This window comes from Coffea arabica, chromosome 8e (genome assembly GCF_036785885.1).
Source record: "Coffea arabica cultivar ET-39 chromosome 8e, Coffea Arabica ET-39 HiFi, whole genome shotgun sequence".
Taxonomy (NCBI): Eukaryota; Viridiplantae; Streptophyta; class Magnoliopsida; order Gentianales; family Rubiaceae; genus Coffea; species Coffea arabica.
Window position 1 is genome coordinate 36,827,424 of NC_092324.1, and position 19,327 is coordinate 36,846,750.

Here is a 19,327-nt window from a genome sequence, read left to right on the forward strand (position 1 = left end):
TCTCACTAAAATCACTCTAGATCTTTTGTATTTTCAGTGTGCAAAAGTTGTTTGAAGTATCTGGCCAACCACTATTTATATAGGACCAAGAAAGAGCCTCATTAATGCCTCCAACGGATAGAAAGTAGCTGAACAGTCAACTATCCGTTGGCAGTGTCGGACGTCCGATAGCCCTGTTTTGTGCGTCCGACAGCAGGCAGAGAGTTTAAGAGTTTTTCTTCAATTCTTTAGGACGTCCGATAGGCTGGTTTTCTGCGTCCGAAAATACTCAAAGATTGTCGGATGTCCGATCCAAGCTTCTTGAGCGTCCGACAGTTTCAGCATACTCTGTCTTTTTCAAATGTGCTTAATCTTTGAACCAGATTTGATTCATTTCTGAAAAAGCCTTTGAGGAGATGTTAGCAACATCCATTTGTTTTGTAATCATCAAAAGATAGGGACCAAGGTCAACAATCTCCCCCTTTTTGATGATGACAAAATAATGGATGGATGAAAGAAAAAAATTGAACAGATAAGCATGAGCTCCCCCTCACATAATGCACAGATAAGCATGAGCTCCCCATCACACAATGCATCTAAATATATGAATTATGAAATCAGAATAACTCCCCCTTACACATAGCATCCATTTCTCCCCCTTTTTGTCATCATAAGATGAGAGTAGACAGCAGCTACCAAAAACCAGCAATAATAATAGAGAATCCAATAATCCAAATAAAAACAGAGAAATGACAGCAATCACAGCAAATCATCATGAGATCAGCATTATTCTTTTTTCACTCTTTTTGACATCAAACAGTAAATAATAAAAACTCAGTTCAGAACATCAGAAACATCAAAAAGAGAATTAAAAAAAATATTATGAGCAAGAATCTCATCAATCTTACCAATATCTCCTACTTGTTAGCATCATGTCTAACTATCCACATGCATTTCATGCCTTTTTCATATTCTTTCTAACATAACAATTACTTTTCATGTGACCTTTTTGACAACAGAAATGACACATAACCAAAGAGTCATTTTTATGAACAGGTTTAATAAATCTTACTTGTCTTCTCCTATAAATAGCAAATTCATTTGCAGCAAAATTTATGTTAAAATGAGGTTTTGATTTATTATTTTGAAAACAGTCTTGTTTTTTATGTTGGAGCAACTCATTTAAATTATCCATCCTTCTTTTCAAATCATGTTGTTCCTTTTTGAACAATTGACAAAGTTTTGTTTTTCTATCAAACTCAAAGTGTAAAGCAGTCTCACTCTTTTTGAAGTAATCATTTTCAGCTTTCAACTTTTTATTTTGTTGAAAAAGATTTGCATTATCTCGAAACAAAAAACTAATTTTCTGTTTTAACTCCTTGTTTCTAGCATAAGATTCTTTTAAACTATCATGCAATTTTATAATGAAATATTCAAGATCATCATCAGTTTCACCATCACTTTCAAATTGAGAGTTAGAAGATGTTACCTCATCATCTCCAATGGCCATGAAAGCCAATTGAGCAGATTCTTCTTCCTCTTCAATATCACCATCGGAGTTGCACTCATTCCATGTGAATTGAAGTTTGTTGAATCTTGGTTTTCTTCCTTCTTTCTTCTTCATCACTGGACACTCACTTGCATAGTGTCTAGGTTGGCCGCATTCAAAGCACTGACCAGTTTGCTTTTTGTTGAACTCTAGCTTCCCTTTGTTTCTCGAGTTGTTGAACTGATTTGGGAATGAATTGCTAGGTCCACCTTTTCTGAATCTCCTCTTGTTGAGTATTCGTTTGAAACTACTTGTGATGAGTGCAATATCACTGTCATCACCTTCTATGTCATCTCCATCTAAGGAGGCTGTATCATCTTCATCTTGTGAGGCTTTTAGAGCAATACTCTTTCTCACCTTTGTATCTTCTTCCTCCTGCACCTTGAACTTGAGTTTCAACTCATAAGAAGTTAGAGAGTTAATAAGAGATTCAATAGGTATAGTATTCAAATCTTTAGCCTCCTCAATAGCAGTCACTTTACTCTCCCAATCCTTGGACAAGGCATTCAGGATTTTTCTATTTTTCTCACCTAGAGAATATTCTTTTTCCAGCACCTCTAAATCTTTAATAAGATCATTGAATCTACAGTACATATCATCAATATTTTCATGAGGTTGCATCTTGAAGGATTCATACTTTGTAACTAGAATGGACTTCTTTTGTTCTCTAACATTCTCACTACCTTCATGAAATTCTCTCAGTTTATCCCAAATTTCCTTGGCTGACTTGCAGCCTTTGACTCTAATAGATTCATTTGAGTCTAAAGCACAATATAACACATTCATGGCTTTTGCATTTAATGTGAGATGAGCTCTATCTTGAGCATTCAACTCAGCTCTTGTTTTTGGCCGAAACAAACCTGTATCTGCATCAAGAACGTTAGCATCATGCGGTCCTTCATTCACAATAAACCACAATTCAATATCAATAGATTGTAAAAAAATAATCATTCTTTCTTTCCAACTCACATAATTTGACCCATTAAATATAGGTGGTCTAATCACAGAATGTCCTTCAAAAAACATAGCATTATTGGTTGTCATTTTTACTCCCAAACCGATTGAGCTTAATCTCTAGGAGACCAAGCTCTGATACCAATTGTAAGGATCGAAGACAACCAAGCGAAAGACATAAACAATGCAAAGATCACAAATGTAACAGTAAGTAAATAAAAAGGAAAGGATTGCAAACCAATTAACTACCCAACTCCTCTTGAGCTTGTAGATTAATTGAAACAAGCTACTTCAAGTTGATGAATTACAATCACTCTTGTGTACAAAGGAAGGTTCACCTCCTCCTTGCCCCGAACTCCACTCGGTCAAGCCAGGACGTTTTACTATCTCTCAGGACAACCCTCACAGAGTTACACTCATGAAAGATTCACTCACAAATGAAAAGCTTACAATGAACCTCACACCACTAAGACTACAAATCTTCTATTTGGAGAGTATTTTCTCACTAAAATCACTCTAGATCTTTTGTATCTTCAGTGTGCAAAAGTTGTTTGAAGTATCTGGCCAACCACTATTTATATAGGACCAAGAAAGAGCCTCATTAATGCCTCCAACGGATAGAAAGTAGCTGAACAGTCAACTATCCGTTGGCAGTGTCGGACGTCCGATAGCCCTGTTTTGTGCGTCCGACAGCAGGCAGAGAGTTTAAGAGTTTTTCTTCAATTCTTTAGGACGTCCGATAGGCTGGTTTTCTGCGTCCGAAAATACTCAAAGATTGTCGGACGTCCGATCCAAGCTTCTTGAGCGTCCGACAGTTTCAGCATACTCTGTCTTTTTCAAATGTGCTTAATCTTTGAACCAGATTTGATTCATTTCTGAAAAAGCCTTTGAGGAGATGTTAGCAACATCCATTTGTTTTGTAATCATCAAAAGATAGGGACCAAGGTCAACAATTAATAATCACAATTTGTCCATCAATGATGTAACCTAAACTATAGCTTGCAATATGCACCAGTTGAATAAACTACTCCCATTGCAAACTAAGATATATCTATTTTGGGATCTTAAATGCAATTGCATGAAGACTTTTATGTCCCCTTTTTTATTTTTATAAGTGGGTGGTTTTGAATCCAAGATCTTCTACTTAGAATCCCTCCTACCTTAACGTTCAACCCAACCCTTCCTCCCTTACATCCCATGTTTGATCAACTTTTATGTGATAGAGTATTGCAACATTTAAGCTACCCTTATTATCTATCCTATATAGTATGCACAAGGGGAGAGAGGAAGGATTGGTGCAGCCATGTGTATCACTTTTTATAATTTCTATTCTACCCTCTAAATTAAGAGCAAACTAGTAGTATTTTCTCCCTAGAATTTACATACACAAATACAGACATACATCCTCATTTTTCTAACCTAATAAAACCTCTAAGAAGGTAATAACCACCAATAATTTCTCATTTGAGAAAAAAATAAAAGCACAAATTTTCCATTCATATTATGAAAAAAGTCCAATAAGGGCATGCCCTTCTCACTAGTGTGAAATTATTATACTTGTTTGTGACCAATTTTTTTCACTGTACTCATTTCTGACCATTTCTCGAATATGTATTTGAACTTGTATGTATTAGGGTTTGGTATCATGTCTCTACCCTAAAAAGTAGGGATAGCAATTAAGATAGGTGCGCAAAGGAATGATGGGCTGAGGAGTGGCGTAGGGTTGGGGTAGGACGGGGGAGTTTTTCTCTACCCTTCATAAACAATCCTCGACATAAAAAATTAAAATGTAAAAATTACACATATAATATAATTAATATTGTTAGTTATAACCTAAAATATGTAGTAATAATCAAGGTTAATAACACTTAGCCCCCCTAAATTTAGGGAGTAGTCACACTTTATCCTCCTCAACCTTAAACATATATACTTTACCTCCATGAAGACTAGCCAAAGTCAAAAATAGAAAAAAGTGAGTGCAATGATATTATTGTCTATTTATTGATGAAACTACCTACAGCCTAGTACTACTTCCTTTCATTGCTAAAAAAACACATCTTCCTTGTCGTATTAACTATACAACAATATCAAACTTAAAAATGCTAAATAAAGTTTAAATTTAAGTTTTTATCCTAAAAAGTTTTCCTTTTAGTTAGTATTCGCTTTTATATATATTCTTTGTTTAATTTATTATATTTTAAGTCAAACAAAAAAAATAGTACGACACTAAAATAAACACAGATACCAAATTTTCTTTTCGAAAAAGAGGTAATACTAAACTTGTTTTTTGTTTTAAAAAAGTAGTTCTTCATTATTTTAGTTTATGTGAACTTTTAGCCTAATACTATTGCCATTTTCTGTTGATGCATTTATAGTTTACTATTACTAATTTTTTTTATCTAAAAAATAAAATTTGATTTACTCTCCATTTCTTTTCCCTAAGTTTAAAAATTAGGCACATCAACTAATTTTAGAAATTTTGATTAAAAATTTTATATTGAACTAATTTGATAAATAAAAAAAAGACAATGATATCAGTTTAAAAGTTTAAATAAATTAAAATGATAAAAATTACTTAAAAATGAGTTTGGTCTTACCTTTTATATGAATTTTGGTAATTTTTTTATTTTTAGTATTGTATTATTTATCCGTTTTGTTTGACTTAAACTTTAATAAATTGAAAAAAAAACATATATAGTAGTAAATATTAATCCAGCAAGAAAAATTTCAAAGGTGTAAACTAAATAATAAAAGTAAAAATTTCAAAGATGTAAACTAAATATTAACTTTTTTTTAAACTTTACTTTCTTTAGTTTGATATTTTTGTATAATTGATACGATAAATAATCCAGCTCTGTTTGGATAGAGTATTATTTGGAATAATTACTTTAGCACTTTTTTGTGATGCGATGTATGTGAAATAAAAAGATGATTGGGAATATAAAAAAGTGGGTTGGAAATGTGTTTATAATGCAAGCGAAATATTATTTGACAAAATTTGGTATCGCGCTCATTTTTTTTTGGCATTTATAACTTATACAGGTTTTCATGGAGGGTAAAGTGTGTATATTTAAGATTGTAGGGATAAAGTGTAACCACCCCTAAGTTCAGGGGGCAAAGTGTTATTAACCTGAGTAATTAAACAAATATTCAAACAAGCCTAAGGATTAGTTTGGGAGTTTAGGATAAAAATGAAAATAAGGGAAAACTTAAGTTATGAGAGAAGAGAAGAGAAGGAATTGTTATGTTGTTTGAGAATTTTGAGAATTAGTGGAATGATTTTGGATATGGAGATTATTAAATTTTTGTTCAAAACCTTTTTAAGAATAAAATAAGCATTTTAAAAAAATTTAACAAACTTTCTCAAAGTTTCTCTCCATTTTCTTCCAATTTGGGAGAAAAAGTTTTGATTACTATTTATCCTCTTGAAGCCTCCCGTTTCCTTTCCTTTCTTTCTTACTAAAACCTAATAGGAAAATTCGCCAATTTAATCCCTAAACATTTTCACTAAAACCAATTTCATCTTTAATAATTTTTTTAATCCTTGAATTATGTTTTTTGTTCCAATAGGCCTTCAATGGCAGGTATTTTGGTCAATAAAAAAAATTAAAACTATAATATAAGAAAGGCAAAAACTTGTGTGTGTATGGTCTATGGGCTTGCTCATAGACCGAGCCATCAAAAATTAGCCATGTCATCATTAATTAATCCAATACTCATAGACCGAGCCATCAGAAATTCCCGCCTTTTTCTCTTTCAGCTTTTTTCCCCAAAACTCTGTCTATTTTTTTTGGTTAACAATATCTTACCCTTTTGTCAAAATTTTCAAACCCTGAAAATCTTTTATATTCTTTTAATTTATGTTGTTCCTTTTTTTTTTGGAGAGAGATGAGGGAGATTGTAGTTTTTATTTTTAGTTTCCTTTTAATTTGTTGCCAATTGATGTCAATGGACCCAACAGAAATTCTTCAAGAATGATATGAACTCCTGACCTCCATCAGAGAAAACAGAGACTTGATCTAGAGTGCGCACCATCATGGGCCGTGAATCATCCTCGTAAGATAGATGAAGACAACAGAGAGAGAGGTCAAAGCTGAAACCTTTTAGGCCATAAATCAAGAGGACACTGCTCTTGAAGTGGGTGGGGCTCGTGACTTCAACTCCGTTCACAAAGACGGCCACTTGAAGTGGGTAAGGCAGTAGTTGGGGCTAGGGGTTCCATCTGGGTGACGAAGGCGAAGTTGCTAAGGAAAATGGGTTTTTGTCTTCCTTTCCCTGTTCATGTTGGGCATGACACTTGATTGTCTAATTAAGAGGTTTTGTGGCAGGAATCAACTTGATTCTCAAGAGACCGTGGAAGATGAAGCATTAGCCCTGTGGGGTTAAGTTCCCACATCGCTTGGGGGGGTTTGGGGGGTTTAGTAGTTAAGTGCTGCGGAGCACTTCAAAAGTTGCCGACTTTTGAAGTGTCTTCGCAGAGTCCATTTATCGAAACACTCATACAAAAAACTGTGAGTTATGAAAGGGAAAAACCTGTCTCGGGGAGTCTGGGGGGTCTTTATCTCTTAGCAGCGGGGCACCCTGTGGGGTTAAGTTCCCACATCGCTTGGGGGGGTTTGGGGGGTTTAGTAGTTAAGTGCTGCGGAGCACTTCAAAAGTTGCCGGCTTTTGAAGTGTCTTCGCAGAGTCCATTTATCGAAACACTCATACAAAAAACTGTGAGTTATGAAAGGGGTGGAAGATGAAGCATTAGGGATGTGTGCTTTTGGTTTTTTCATTTTTCCAGCTGAATATTTTTTTTTTCATTTTGATATGTGTGTCCACTTATAGTTCCTATATTGTCCCTAATTTTTGCATCGGAAGTGTAAAAATGGGCGGCAACCAAAAAAGGATTTGATTGGACAACAAATAAAACTTTGAGGGCTATATTGGTGACAAAAAAACCATTAAGAACGAAATTGATTTTAATGAAAAAGTTCAGGGATTAAAATGGTAAAATTTCCAAACTAATAAACAAAGGAGAATTAAACTTTCTCTTCTCTCCCTTTCTTTTCTGTCCAAATCCTCCGCCCCCAAACGAAGCCCAAATTCTCTCGGTCCCCTTTCTTCCTCTCTCTCCTCTCACCAGCCGCAAGTCCCCCACCCACACACTGCCACTCTTGACTGACGACAACCTTGTCAACCGCGCCTTCCTCCACTGCCGGAGCACCGATCGAGCCTTCAATTTCTCAGTCTCCCGAAAAACTGCAGCCGCAACTCTGCTTCTCCCTATCACTCGCTCAATCTTGCCCGCCGGTCGCCGCTCCTTTCTCCACCGCCGCAGGTAGAGCGTGCAGCTCTCCAGAGCCAACCCATAACCTCGTAACCACCGTGAGTTGTAAATTGTGTGATTCTCTCCTCAAAATCAATTGCTATGTCCAATAGAATTTGATTCCTAGTTCTATGTTAGATGCTTTTGTTGAGGCTATTAACCTTTTGCGTGAAGATTTGTGAAAATTGAATTCTGAATGAATATTCTTCGCTGAATCTGAATTCACTTTCATCATTCTGTTATAGAAGACATCTAGAGGAATGTAAACTTTTGATAGTGGAAGAAAAGTCTGAACTTTTGTTTTGTGAATAGAATATCTGAAATTTTGCATTTGATTATCTATTTAGAAGGTTTTGTATTGATTGGGGAGGTGTAGTTGAAGTGAAATCCACTTAGCTAACTGACGTAGGCCTTTATTTTGTCATGTGTACTTAGCTAACTGACAGGGTATTTTTGGACAATGGGGCAGGGGCCAAAGCCGCCCCCTTGCCATCCCTACGCAAAAAGCTTGATTCCAACTCAGTCTCTGTGAATCCATTGCCAACCCTATGCAAAATGTTTGATACCAACTCAGTCTCTGTGAATCCGCTCCAAATTCTGATTGATCCCCAAATTTCATTATTGATATACTCTCCAGACCGAAGCCCCTTCCTTCTTGCAGTCCCATCATCCGTCTTTCTCCACCGTTTGGCCATTCCTAGGAATCACCTCAAAATCTCATTGTCGTCGTCTCTCAAGCATCTCCACAGCTCGAAATTCCTCACCCCTTTCTTCTCTGCCTCTGAATTCATCTAGGGTCTAAGGTAAGCAGCATTCCCTCTTCTCTTCCTTCTGTTACATTGCAGTGTCAATCAGAACTGCGGTTAATCCACTATTGCTCCTCCCAATTAAGTCAGTTGTTTTGAGATTTTGTTTAAAGAATCTTCCTTGGTGCTTTGCTTCTGCTTTTTAACTGTGATTGATGAAGCTAGAAGATTGTGGACTCATCCCATGATACCCAAGCTGATTAATAGATACCTATGTTCCGGTCTATGGAATACGTTCCAGATATTTGAAGGACAAAAGGCTTGCACATACTTTCTGATATCAATTCTAATATATTCATAAATGCTATGCGGTCTAGAATAAAAAGGTCAAGAATGATGTTGAAATGTTGCAGCCTGAGATGAACTAATAATGTTTTTCATATAGCTAAGAGGACTCACATAATTTCAATTTTTGGTATACTGAAAAAGCGTAAGATATTGAAAATTTCATGAGGTATAATAAATTAACATTTAAAGCAACATTATAATAAATTAACATTTAAAGCAACATCAGAATGCCTTCATATTGAAATGGGATTATCTGCAATTTGTTATATTTTTATCTTTTAGCAAATGATACATTGGAATTTGGATAGTTACTGCATCTTTAAGAACAATTAATTACCCAGAAACAGTGTCTTAAACTAACACACACATGCACACACACACTCTCTCTCTCTCTCTTTCTCTCACTCTCTTGCTCTCCCTGTTTATCATATTTCATGGAGATTTTAGGAGTTAATGGGAGGGTCTTAAACGTGGAAGTCTGTGTCAAACACTGATGTTGCTTTCAAGAAGCCACTGCACATCTGCTATTTTTAATTACCAATGGTCACATGTTTATCATGTTTGACTCCCATACTCCCACATGTGGCAGTATACAGATACCATTTTGCCGTCAATCATGTGGTCTCTGTTTATTGATTAGAAGTTGCCTCTGAAGATTTAGGTTGTTAATAGCAACGTTGGTAGCCACGAAAGTCCTACTCTCTACCTTAGGACTTGAAAGGCCTAAAAGGCATCCCAGCCCCATAAAGTTCTAATCTTCAGATATCCACTCCTTTCGTGGTCTGAACTGAAAGTTTCAATTGGCGAATCCTTATGGTAGATTTTCTAGATAGATTAGTAGGGTTTTGTAAGAGGTTGATGTCCACCTATATTGACATATTGTGAATGGGTTTAAAAGGCCTGTCTGTTGACACATTGCAGGTTGAAAAGTGGTTAGAATAAATGAATATTTACTTGATGATTTGGTTGTTTAGTGTGTTTTCAGTCAGATTTTGACTTTTGGCTGCTTGACATTCAAGGATACCTCAATTTCTCTCCCTCTCTAAAGCAAGTTGTTATTCAAAAGTTAGCAAAACGAGGCCTGTTGAAAAGCTGTGAATCCCATTTATTCTCATCTTTCAACTTAGGTCTGCTGACTAATTTATGCAAGTGAGTTACATATTGTGAATGGGCTTAAAAGGCCTGTGTGTTGACGTGTTGCAGGTTGAAAAGTGGTTAGAATAAAAGAATACTCACTTGATGATTTGTTGTTTAGTGTGTTTTTGGTCAGATATTGACTTTTGGCTGCTTGAGATTCAAGGGTACTTCAATTTCTCTCCCTCTCTAAAGCAAGTTGTTATTCAAAAGTTAGCAAAACAAGGCCTGCTGAAAAGCTGTGAATTCCATCTATTCTCATCTTTCAATTTAGGTCTGATGAGTAATTTATGGTAATTTATGCAAGTGAATTGATCATCAATTCTAAGAAAAACTATCCCCAGTTAGTCCAAACCAAAACCCTTTCATTGAATAGCTATCGTCTGTTTGCTTTCTCTGTGACCATGCAGTTTGGTCAGCTTCATTCCCATATATTTGTCTTCATGAACAATAATTGATTAGATTATTCAAAAAATGTTTTACATTTTAGCTTACTGCATTTTTTGTCATTAAGTGCTATTTTACTTCATGTTAACTGCCTTGTAGAAATTTTAAACTAGTTATTTACGAGTATTTGTCCAACAATTTCTTGTGTTTTGTTTTTTAGATTTTTTTTATTCAATGAGAAGGTAGCCAATATAGATATTCGTTTGAGTCGGCACCTTGCTATAGTTCTAATTTCACTTGCCCCTTGTAAGTCATGTAGATATCTAGTTAAAGTTTTGTCATAACCATGCCAGTTGCCTTATTTAATATGTAATTAGGTGTGGATTTGGCATTTAAATTCATAGAGAATTCACTCTATAAATGTTTCTATCGTATTGGTTGAGGAATTATAGTTGTGAAGTGCCTAAAGCTTATAGTGGAGTGCCAAAATTGTTGGCCTTATTCAAGAGGAGGGAGTATTTATGTTAAGAGGTGACCAGGTCTAAGTTTTGATTTTTGGGGGTACACTTATGAGAAATTTTCCGTTTTGATTGCCAAGAATTTGAAAAATAAAGAAAGAAGATGACAAATACCATGGTAATTAAGTGAAAATTAGTAGTATTAAAGACAGAATAGGACTATTGTTTGTAAATTGCAATTTTTTTTAATAACCATCAGTTAAACGAAAGTAGTAAGTGTCTGCTGTCATGCATCAGCTGCTTTTCATTGCAAGCTGTTGTCTCAATAATACGGTGTGTAAGGCTGGTGCTATTAAATTTGTAGTTACTAGTTCATTGTCTTGCTCTCAAACTGTCCTCACTCATGAATGAGAAGAAGAGAAGGTTGAAAGGATTGTGCTGTTCATTAGCTTTGTCGATATTCTCATTGTAATTGGAAAACTGCACACAACACAATTGCTGGTGTTTGGTGTATTTATCTCCTTGATTTTCTAGTGGGATGGCTATCAATCAAGTTAAGTTAGAAGTTCTTGTTCCGAGCAAAGATCACTTGACGCAGCATGAACACTTGGTAGGCACAACAACTTGATAGACAAACCCAGATATTGAATTTCACTTGAATTTAAAATAGCAACTTGGAATAGGATGAGAAAATATGCTTAAGACGATGAAAAACTGATTAGTAATTCTAGGAACCACTCATACATCACACCTAAAGTTAGGATGTATCACACAGTCCTAAGAAAGACGTTGAGTCTGTAGGAAAATTTTATTGACGAAAAATCTGCCTTCTCTTTGTGGAGAAGTGGTTATTCAGAACAAAGCCTAATCCAATCCTCATTAGGACTCCTAACTAGAATAGAAGTTTAGTAGAAAGCTAAGCTTTCTTATTCCCTATAACAACTAAAATACTAATTACCAAAATTAATTACTAAACAGAAAATTACCATAAACATAAAATTTCTGCAGCTAACCAAATAACTAAAATACCCTTGCTGGTGAAAATCTGAAAACAAACTCAATAGGATTCAAACTAACTCCCAAGTTGGTTCCTTATCATCAAAAGCATGCCAAATCAATGCTTGGGATCCTTCCCACACCTGCTATAAACCTTAGTGGATTTTTGCCATTTATCTCTATCATCTCTCCCTGGCTTGAGAAGACACGACCCTGGTGAGTTAATGGCCTGATACCTCTCATAGAAATCTGGATCCAACTTCTGAAATTCAGATTCGGTAATCCATGTACAATCTGTACATGGGCGTCCCCTCCAATGAATAAGATACTTCTAGTAGCTGCCCCCTCTAGTTGACACAATTTGGTGGTCAAGAACATCTTCAGTTTGCTTCACGTAAGCGTGTAGGAGGTGGAAGAGCAGTCTTAGAAGTCCTATCTGCTGAATCATCCAAATGACCATCATAAGCAGTCAAATCTTCAATATTGAACACATTGCTAATCCCCATGTCTTCGAGTAACTCAAGGACATAAGCATTTGAGCTGATTTTCTTGAGAACCTTGAAAGGACCTGCACTTCTTGAATGTAGTTTCTTGTAGACAGACTTAGGATACCCCTCTGGCCGAATTCGAACCATAACTTCATCCCCTTCTTCAAATTCTGCAAATTTCCTCTTCAAATCTGCATGTGCTTTGTACCTTTCATTGCTGATAGCAATCTGGTGTCGAACTTCATCATGTATATCTAAAATATGCTTGGAAAAAGCCTCAGCTTCAGCACTTGGACGAGCGCTAGCTGGTAATGGAAGCAAATCAATTGGTTTGCGAGGATTATTTCCCGTTACAGCCTCAAAGGACTATAACCAGTTGATCGATTTACTGAACTATTGTAAGCAAATTCTGCCATTGGTAGAATTTGATCCCAAGTGGAAACATGATCACCAACCAAACACCGAAAACTTGAGTGGTTAAGTGGGTGGAAAGAAGAAGAAAACTTGAGTTTTGTATGCTGCATCTTCAACAAAGTCCACCAAAAATAACTCATGAACTTCACATCCCTATCTGAAACTATAGTCATTGGCAATCCATGAAGTCTAACTACCTGTTTGAAGAAAATCTTAGCAATATGCACAGCATCCGAAGTCTTAGCACATGGGAGAAAGTGAGCCATTTTCGAAAATCTGTCCACAACTACTAATATAGAATTTTAACCTCGCAATGTTTTTGGTAGTCCAAGGACAAAATCCATGCTCAAATCCTGCCACGGTTCATGTGGAATGGGTAGTGGCATGTAAAGACCAGTGTTTTTCTTTTGCCCTTTGGCCAATTGACAAACTCGGCATCTAACAATAGTCCTGCCGACATCCCATCTTATACTTGGCCAATAAAAACGATCCTGCACCATGGCAATTGTCCTGTCATGCCCAAAGTGTCCGGCAGCACCTCTACCATGTAATTCCCAAATTAACTCCTCCCTTAGTGAAGTACTGGGAACACAAAGTAGAGTCCCCTTGAAAAGATAGCCATTATGGATGGAGAAACCAGCATATTCTGCTTGTTTACCAGCCATTAAATCCTCGTATATGACCTTGAAATCCCTATGCTTAAGTGAATCAAAACCAACCACTTGAACAGCCATAGTAGTAAGAATAAGATGCACATGACATCAGCCACCTTATTCTCAACGCCTGCTTTGTGTTTGATAACGAAATTGTATTGTTGCTGGAAAGAAACCCACTTGCCATGCCGATGACTCAACTTCTTCTGAGAATTTATGTATTTAAGGGCTTCATGGTCAGTATATAGCACAAATTCCTTATAAAGAAGATAATGATGCCAATGCGAATAGATTGAATAACAGCGTAGAATTCCTTGTCATAAGTAGAGTATTTTTGCTCTGCCTCATTCAGCTTTTCTCTAAAATAATCAATAGGATGACCTTCTTGACTTAGAACTCCACAATCCCAACATGAGAAGCATCAGCCTAAGCACTGGAGTTTCAGTCATTCGCTTCTTCAATTCTTCAAAAGCCTTAGTTGTAGCTTTTGTCCATTGAAATTATCCCTGCTTCATGCAATTAGTGATGGGGGAGCCATAATAAAGCTAAACCCCCTTATAAATTGCCTGTAGAATGAAGTTAGTTCACGGAAATTATGAACCTCCTTCAAATTTGTAGGAACCGGCCAATCTATAATTGCCTTCACCTTTTCCGAATCAACAGCTATCCCTTCGTTTGAAACAACAAAACAAAATACAACACTAGGAGCCATGAAAGTACTCTTCTTCAAGTTGATGTAGAGCTTTTCTTGACGAAGAGCTCTCATTACTTGTTGAAGATGGTTAATGTGTTCCTCTTTGTTGTTGCTGTAAATTAAAGTATCATCGAAATAGACAATCAAAAAGCGGCCAATAAAGGGCTAAAATACCTGTGTCATGAATCTCATAGAGGTGCTAGAAGCATTAGAGAGGCCAAACTGCATCCCTAGCCACTCGTAGAAACCATCCTTCGTCTTGAAGGCTGTTTTCCACCCATCACCTGGACGAATTCTGATCTAATAGTACCCCTTCGCAATTCAATTTTAGTGTAGACAGTTGAACCAGCCATCATATCAATCATATCATCAAGTCTAGGTATGAGAAACCTATACTTGATTGTTATCTTGTTGATTGCACGGCTATCTACACACATTCTCGAGGTTTCGTCTTTTTTTTTTTTTTGGGAGTCAATAAAGCTGGCACTGCACAAGGACTTAGGCTAACTTGAATATGTTCTTTGTCCAAGAGCTCATCCACTTGTCTCTTAAGTTCAACAGATTCACTCGGGTTCATGCGATAGGCAGGCAAGTTAGGGAGTTGAGAACCTGGTATGGAATCTATTGCATGCTGGATATCACGCATATGTGGTAGTCCATGTGGCAAACATCTGGAGCTACATCAGAAAAATCGGATAGTAGCTTGACAATTTCTGGAGGCGCTTCTTCAGAGTTGACAACTGCTGAAAATTTCACCTCTTTGAAGACTAATATCGTGACAACTCCTTGCTCCTTGCTCTCCTTTTCAAATTGCTTCTTGTTCAAAATCTGAAGAGGCTTCTTCCTCGTCTCAATCACCTCATCAACCCTTGAATTCTCTTGTTTGGTTGGTTTCTTCTCGTGAAACTTCTTCATAGTTTCAGCACTCATAGGCTTTACGACAATCTGCTGGTCATTAAACTTGAATGAATAAGTGTTCGACTTCCCATTATGATTCACATCTCGATCATATAGCCAAGGTCGACCAAGAAGTATATGGGAAACGGGCATTGGAATAATGTCACACCATATAGAATCATTTTAAGGTCCATGTTTAATAGACACCAAGCAACGTCTCGTTATCGAAATAGAGCTATTGTCGATCCAAGCAACCTTGTAAGGTTTAGGATGTGACTCCATAGGCAACTTTAACCATTGTACAGTAGACTTTGAAACCACGTTCATGCTACTGCCACCATCAAACTAAGGTCCGCAGCAAACTAAGGTCTGAAGTCTCATGTCCGCAGCAAACTAAGGTCTGAAGGATTGAAGTTCTTCGCCAGTCGTCCTTTTGTGACTTCAGTGCACTGAGGATATGCTTCATAACTGAGAGATAAGACATGTCTTCTTCTTCCTCTTCCAAATCGTCAACATTAAGTCGTGCCAACTCAATCAAATAATCAGCACCTTCATCCTCCTCGACCTCTAGATTTTCCTTATCTCTGAAATCGGAGCCAATGTGCAAGTTTCTCTTGTTCGGACACTCCCATGCCATGTGTCCTTTCAAACCACACTTGAAACATCCATCTTTGTTATTGTTTCTTTCATCGATTGTGGAAGCCTTAGTTTTTGTCTCTGCAGGCTTGGAAGTTGCTTGAGTTGCTGCTGATTTATATGGCTTGTCATTGGCAGCAAATCTTTTAGGAACTACCCCTCCCGCCTTGAGTATTGAACCTCTTAATTAGTGGCTGTTGCAGGCTCTTTTCAAAGCTAAGAGCTGCTTGGAATGCATTATCAACTGTGTAGATATAACGTCCCGCCAACTCTTTGTGACTTTTAGGTCTCAAACCCAACTTAAATCTGGATAAAGCTTGTGCTGAACTTTATGTTCCTCTGCAGCGAATTTTCAGCTCTTTAAACTTGTTCATATACTCGGCAACTGTCATTCCTCCTTGCCTTAAACTATTCATATCATCAAGAAGATTAGCTTCATAATGTAGAGGCACGTACTTTCTCTTCAAATGCAGATTCATCTCTTCCCACGCCAAGTCTAGTTGTAAGTCGAAGATCCTGCTCGACTCTTGTCCACCACACTTGGCTTGTCCAGCAAGTTTCATGATAGCAAACTTAACTTTTCTGTCATCAATCATATCATACCAATCAAAATAGTGTTTCAAAGTAGCAAGCCAATCAGAAAAAACCTTAGGATCAATTCTTCCATCAAAATCAGGAATATCAACTCTTACATTTTTTGTGATGTCTCCTGCAAAAACATAAGAGTCTTGTCTCTCTTGCCTTGCTGATTGAACAATCTCATCAGTCATGTCAAGAAGAGAACCTCGTGGCCTTCCCAAAGATTGATTTAATCTACTTTCATCCCTACCAGATTGATTCCCAGTTGTGTCTTCAGGCTATTCAGGATGCTCTGGTTCCTTCCCATTGATTTGGACCCCAGATTCAGACCCACTGTTGCCTCTAGATTCAGGAATTTGCTTTTGTTCAGTGTTAAAAAACCTGGCTCTGATACCAAAATTGGCGTAGCACGAACAATTGGTAGGCACAACAACTTGATAGAAAAATCCAGATATTGAATTTCACTTGAATTTAATATAACAACTTGGAATAGGATGAGAAAATATGCTTAAGAAGATAAAAAACTGATTAGTAATTCTAGGAATCACTCCTAGGAATCTCTAGGCATTACACCTAAAGTTAGGATGTATCACACAATCCTAAGAAAGACGTTGAGTCTGCAAGAAAATTTTATTGACGAAAAATCTGCCTTCTCTTTGTAGAGAAGTGGTTATTTGTAGATACTAGAACAACGCCAACTCCAGTCCTAATTAGGACTCCTAATTAGAATAGAATTCTAGTAGAAAGCTAGAAAACTAAGCTTTCTTATTCCCCCATAGCAACTAAAATACTAATTATCAAAATTAATTATTAAACAGAAAATTACCATAAACATAAAATTGCTGCAGCTAACCAAATAACTAAAATGCCCTTGATGGTGAAAATCAGAAAACAAACTCAATAGGATTCAAACCAGCTCCCAAGTTGGTTCCTTATCACCAAAAGCACGTCAAATCAATGCTTGGGCACTCAACACATCCTTCCCACGCCTCCTATAAACCTTAGTGGATTTTTGTCACTTATCTCTATCATCACTTCTCACTACTTCCTTTCTAGGGTCCATCTTTTAAGGCCTCTTTCAAAGGAATTTGTAAGTTCTAGATTAGCGTTCAATTTGATTATTGTACCACCCCTTACCCCCCAATGTCCCTCCATTTTTGCAATAATCATGATTTTGGATAATCTCGGTATCTTTAAGCTTTTCTTTTAATTGGAGAATTCATTGATCTTGTTGGCTTATGTACAATTACGATTATGCATATGTTGCTATTGGGCAATTCTTATAATCTTATTAGAGATTGATTTACTTATGTAACTATCATGAAATTACTCCATTTTTAAGGCCCTTGTATGATCACTAATTTCTTGTTCAATTTTTTTTGGTGCTTTCTTTTAGCTGCCACACCTATCTCCACTGTCATGGACTCGTCAGCTTCTTCCCCTCCTGACACTAAACCCCTCGTTCCCCCTGCACTTGCAGTTGAAGTTTCACATGCTGGTAACCCTCCATCGCCCACTCCAGTCGAAACTTCTTTAGGTGTGTACTGCCAGCCCTACTCTGCTGCCTAAAAACTTGACATCGTGCCAAGATGTAGGAACTAATATTGAGCTAGATGTTTGAAATTCAATAAAGACAAAACCATCAGGTAGGTTTAGCTAATTATGTGATTAATAATTATCTGCTGAGGGAATATTTTTCCCCACTGTCACAACTCTCTGGTTTTTCTTTTGTGCCCTTTTCTTGTCAATCTATGTTAATGCACTACAAACATGTCGAGGGACATAAGCAATAGAATGGACTGAGAATGAAAGTAATTACACACACCTGACTGGAAGATTGTGTAAATATGGTAGGTGGTTACTATATTGTTGGTAGACACTCTAAAACTGTTGTTTATCTATTGAACAAACATTAAGAATTTTGCTATCTCCTCTTGACTGGAAATTGAGTTAAATGTCCTTCAATCATATGCTGTTGAACTGATTCAATTGTTCCGTTTTGTTTCCCAACCTGACAGGAGTGGTTCATAGTTTGTGGTATTGCTTCAGTTCACTGGGTATGTTGGTACTTCTTTACGGGGTTGTGTATAGTGTACACATCGTGGTCAACGATCGGATAGTTGAACCTATCTTGGGTTATTGGATTGGGTATTGTCAGCAAATACTGATGTTTTGTCTATACTACTATAGAAGGCATTCTCCATATCGGTGTATTGGGAGACTTGTAAAGTCTATGGTTGAGGTGATTAGTGTCTCTGTTGCTTTGGCGCTCCGGCAATTTGTGGGGTATAATATCAACAACCTTATTCTGTTGATAGGATCCACTATTGTCCTTCATGGCTTTGTCCAGTTTATGCATGTGGCATACGATATCAGTGCATTGGACACATTGCTGGGACTACTCATGCAAGTTCTCATTTATACCATGGGTGGAGAAATGTACATGTCAGCTGCTATATATCTGTCTTGTCTTGGAGTTATTGTCTATCGGTATGCTTCCTATTCTGCACCAGCCTTGCCTGTTCTAGAATACAAGAGCTTGCTGTCCCAGCGTTGTTGATTGAAGGTTTTGCGGGGTGCTGATCTGCTTCATACTATTCTGCTCCTATACTAACAATGATCACTCACTGCAACCCAGCTATAGGCCTCTTACTGAAGTTTAAGTTGTTTTTGAAGCTGCCTTGTTATTTAGATAAGATATAAAGCGTCCTTTTAACTGAAGATTGTACTGTGTTTGGATTGAGATAATTTGAAATAAAATAATTTGTTTCATAAAATTCAATCACTTTTTTGTTTCGCATATATCATATCACAAAAGTACTATAGTAATTATCTCAAATAAATCATCCAAATAAACTCCTTTTAACTGAAGATCGTCTTTGCGTAATTTTCTTGACACTGGCAATTTGTGCCAGAATTATTCTTTTTTGCTTTTGTTTCTACTTGAGACCACACGGATAGCAAATGTGCATATGCGCTCTCGGATTTACATCTAGCCGAAAAATTGTAGTTCTTTTGGAATGACGCCATTTTCATGTAGCTATAGAAGTTGGAAGGTCTTGCATGGACCGGAAATGTTTTCTTTGCCAATTACTGCAATGACT

At 36.8% G+C, this 19,327-nt stretch overlaps 1 protein-coding gene across 4 annotated transcripts; it reads left to right on the plus strand.

Annotated features, from left to right (window-relative positions):
- The first annotated feature begins 7,518 nt into the window (after window positions 1-7,518).
- LOC113704052 (uncharacterized) lies at window positions 7,519-19,000 on the plus strand. Of its 4 annotated transcripts, none has more exons than XM_027225686.2 (3): window positions 7,519-7,866; window positions 17,620-17,760; window positions 18,242-19,000. In XM_027225686.2, exons 2-3 carry the CDS (start codon window positions 17,643-17,645, stop codon window positions 18,781-18,783), a joined length of 660 nt encoding a protein of 219 aa, XP_027081487.1. In that variant the 5' UTR covers window positions 7,519-7,866; window positions 17,620-17,642; the 3' UTR covers window positions 18,784-19,000. The 4 variants fall into 4 exon arrangements, with proteins under 4 accessions (XP_027081487.1, XP_027081488.1, XP_027081486.1 ...); XM_027225687.2 differs by having other exon boundaries at window positions 7,519-7,852; window positions 17,620-17,721; XM_027225685.2 differs by having other exon boundaries at window positions 7,520-7,852.
- Window positions 19,001-19,327: the final 327 nt, after the last annotated feature.

What these genes read in the sequence shown, in the direction of transcription:
- LOC113704052 (XM_027225686.2), top strand. Translation starts at nt 17,643, where the DNA reads ATGGACTCGTCAGCTTCTTCCCCTCCTGACACTAAACCCCTCGTTCCC. An exon ending in TCCAGTCGAAACTTCTTTAG is followed by an intron (nt 17,761 to 18,241) that starts GTGTGTACTGCC and finishes CCAACCTGACAG; the next exon opens with GAGTGGTTCATAGTTTGTGG.